Genomic DNA, 2,154 nt, shown 5'->3' on the forward strand with positions numbered 1-2,154 from the left:
ATTGATAGTAAATGAATAGAGGTAATTGTTTACTAAGTCTTCAGATCGAGTCTATATAAATATCCTTGTCGTCTTATGTAATATTCACTTTTTATAATAATATCCCCAATTTATCTTGCATGAGATTTTCCATCTGTGTAGGCAAGGATTTCTGCCACATGTTACATTAATATGACATGAGGAAAATATAACTTGGCCAATATAATTTTTTTTTTCCAAAAAAGGTTGCATCAAAACCAGAGGGAAGAGGAGCTCCACAGGATGTTGCCAATTGTTGATTGAAAGGGTTGCAAATTTACAGAATATGTAAAGCAAAAAGTATAAAACATGAGAAAATATAAGGTTCAAATTGTCACAAAATAGAACTACCTCAAACTTGGCCAAGAAAAGCTGGAACTTTTTCATTGTCTCCCTCATATCAGCAACTATTCTCTTTTCTGTGGAAGAAAGAGCAGCAGTTACTTCTTCTGGAGAATGGCCTATACCATTCTGCACAACCTGAGGAATAAAAGGTAAAATTCTACCAAAAATGGTCAATAATGAACAAAAAATTGGGAAAAAAAAGACAATATCAATCAAAAGCAAGAAAAAACTTACTTTGTGATCAATGAGGACCTCTGATATTAGACTTCCATCATCCACATAAACACTGAGTTCGTATGTTCTCCTTTCTTTGAATTGAAATCCTTTCACACCGGTCAAAAAACACTGCAAAAAATTAACAGTAATAGGTTCAATCTACAAGTTAAAAGAATTAACTGCTAAGTATGTACTATAATTCAATAGGTAGAAACTTAGGAAAAAGTGAGTCAATGTTTAATGACTCCAAATTAACAGAAAATTACTATCTCAGAATCTGTGAGCCAGACAAAGTGCTTCCATTCTTCCATTCACATCAAAGATTGAAGCAAACAGTGAGTTTTCATTATCAAATCCTTAATGTGCATGACTATATCATGCACAATGTAAATTTGTCCATGTAGGCTAGCAAGAAAGCATTTCCTCATAGCATGTTAGGATTCTGTCACATCAATCAGTATTTCAAGTATAATAATATTTCTTTTCTATTCTGGTGTTATAGTGTAGTCCTTCCATGAAAACAATTTTCTCAAGTGCTTTGCTTGTAGAAACAGCAACAGATCTTCTTTGAAGTATTGTACTTGCAACAAATCAATACAAATGTGCATTATAAAGCATGAAAAAGGGTATCTGCACCAAAGCGAATGCTGACAGAATTAAGAAAGAAAACAAACCTTGTTTTAAAAAAATAAAAATCAAAGGACTTCAACAAAAATTTGAATAAAATAACGAATGGCCACAAGTTACTAATGTGATTATAGAAAAGAATAAAAAAAGTGACCTTAATCCTCCTGTGAATCTGTGGTATCTTGTCTTTCTCTGTGGTCCATTTAGCAAATAAACAAGCCAGATATGTGAAAGGGATTGAGTCCACGCCACTTAGAATCAAGGGATGTTCTATTTCAACTGCATCTTCCACATCTGAAGAATGGACATGCTCCATGGTAGAGAGAGGATTAAGGGTTGAATTTGACAGCATATCCAATCTGTTTCCATGGCAAGCAGGTCCCTCAGTAATATTTTCTTCAATATAAGCAGAGTATTCTTCTCTCAGAGGGATCCTGGCACTTTGAGCAGCAACAACTTCATTGCTGTGTCTCACAATACAGGGATCATCTTGAATTGTAGTACCCAGTTCAACAAATTCTGGGATTGTGGTACGTGCTGTGACTATCCCAGCATTAGCCAAATTGGCACCTACAAAGTGATTGCACATTAGATAGAGAGAGAACTTTGGATTGTGTTTCCAGCATCCTAATTACAATCCATGAAATATTAGGATCATAGGTGAAGTACTACACTGGGATACATTTTCATTACGTGATGATGACTGTAAGTACTAAGAGTAGAAAATGTTCAAGCATACAAGAAAACTTACAAGGAAACTTGTGCAATCAATCTGAGAAGCCTGAGAAATTTACAAATTATTTAGCAAAGTTGAGCAGAGAACAGAAATATGATGCAACTCCTGTAGTCTTTCTTTTATATATATTTCAATGTTAAATTTGTGAGCAAATAATATAATGCATTAAAAGGGTAGCCCGGTGCACAAAACTCCCGCCAATGTAGGGTCCC

The 2,154-nt window shown here is 34.5% G+C and overlaps 1 protein-coding gene across 1 annotated transcript; it reads right to left on the minus strand.

The window, feature by feature from the left end:
- Window positions 1-327: 327 nt before the first annotated feature.
- On the minus strand, window positions 328-1,776 carry LOC141819351 (recQ-mediated genome instability protein 1-like; the record flags this gene model as incomplete). The annotated part of the gene is made up of 3 exons (XM_074706683.1): window positions 328-498; window positions 598-708; window positions 1,361-1,776. Coding segments are annotated over 3 exons (698 nt in total), but the record flags the coding sequence as incomplete, so codon positions are not given.
- Window positions 1,777-2,154: the final 378 nt, after the last annotated feature.

Source organism: Curcuma longa, unplaced genomic scaffold (assembly GCF_044706935.1).
Source record: "Curcuma longa cultivar G26 ecotype Majalengka, Jawa Barat unplaced genomic scaffold, ITB_CL_G26_1.1 contig_4114, whole genome shotgun sequence".
Lineage (NCBI taxonomy): Eukaryota > Viridiplantae > Streptophyta > Magnoliopsida > Zingiberales > Zingiberaceae > Curcuma > Curcuma longa.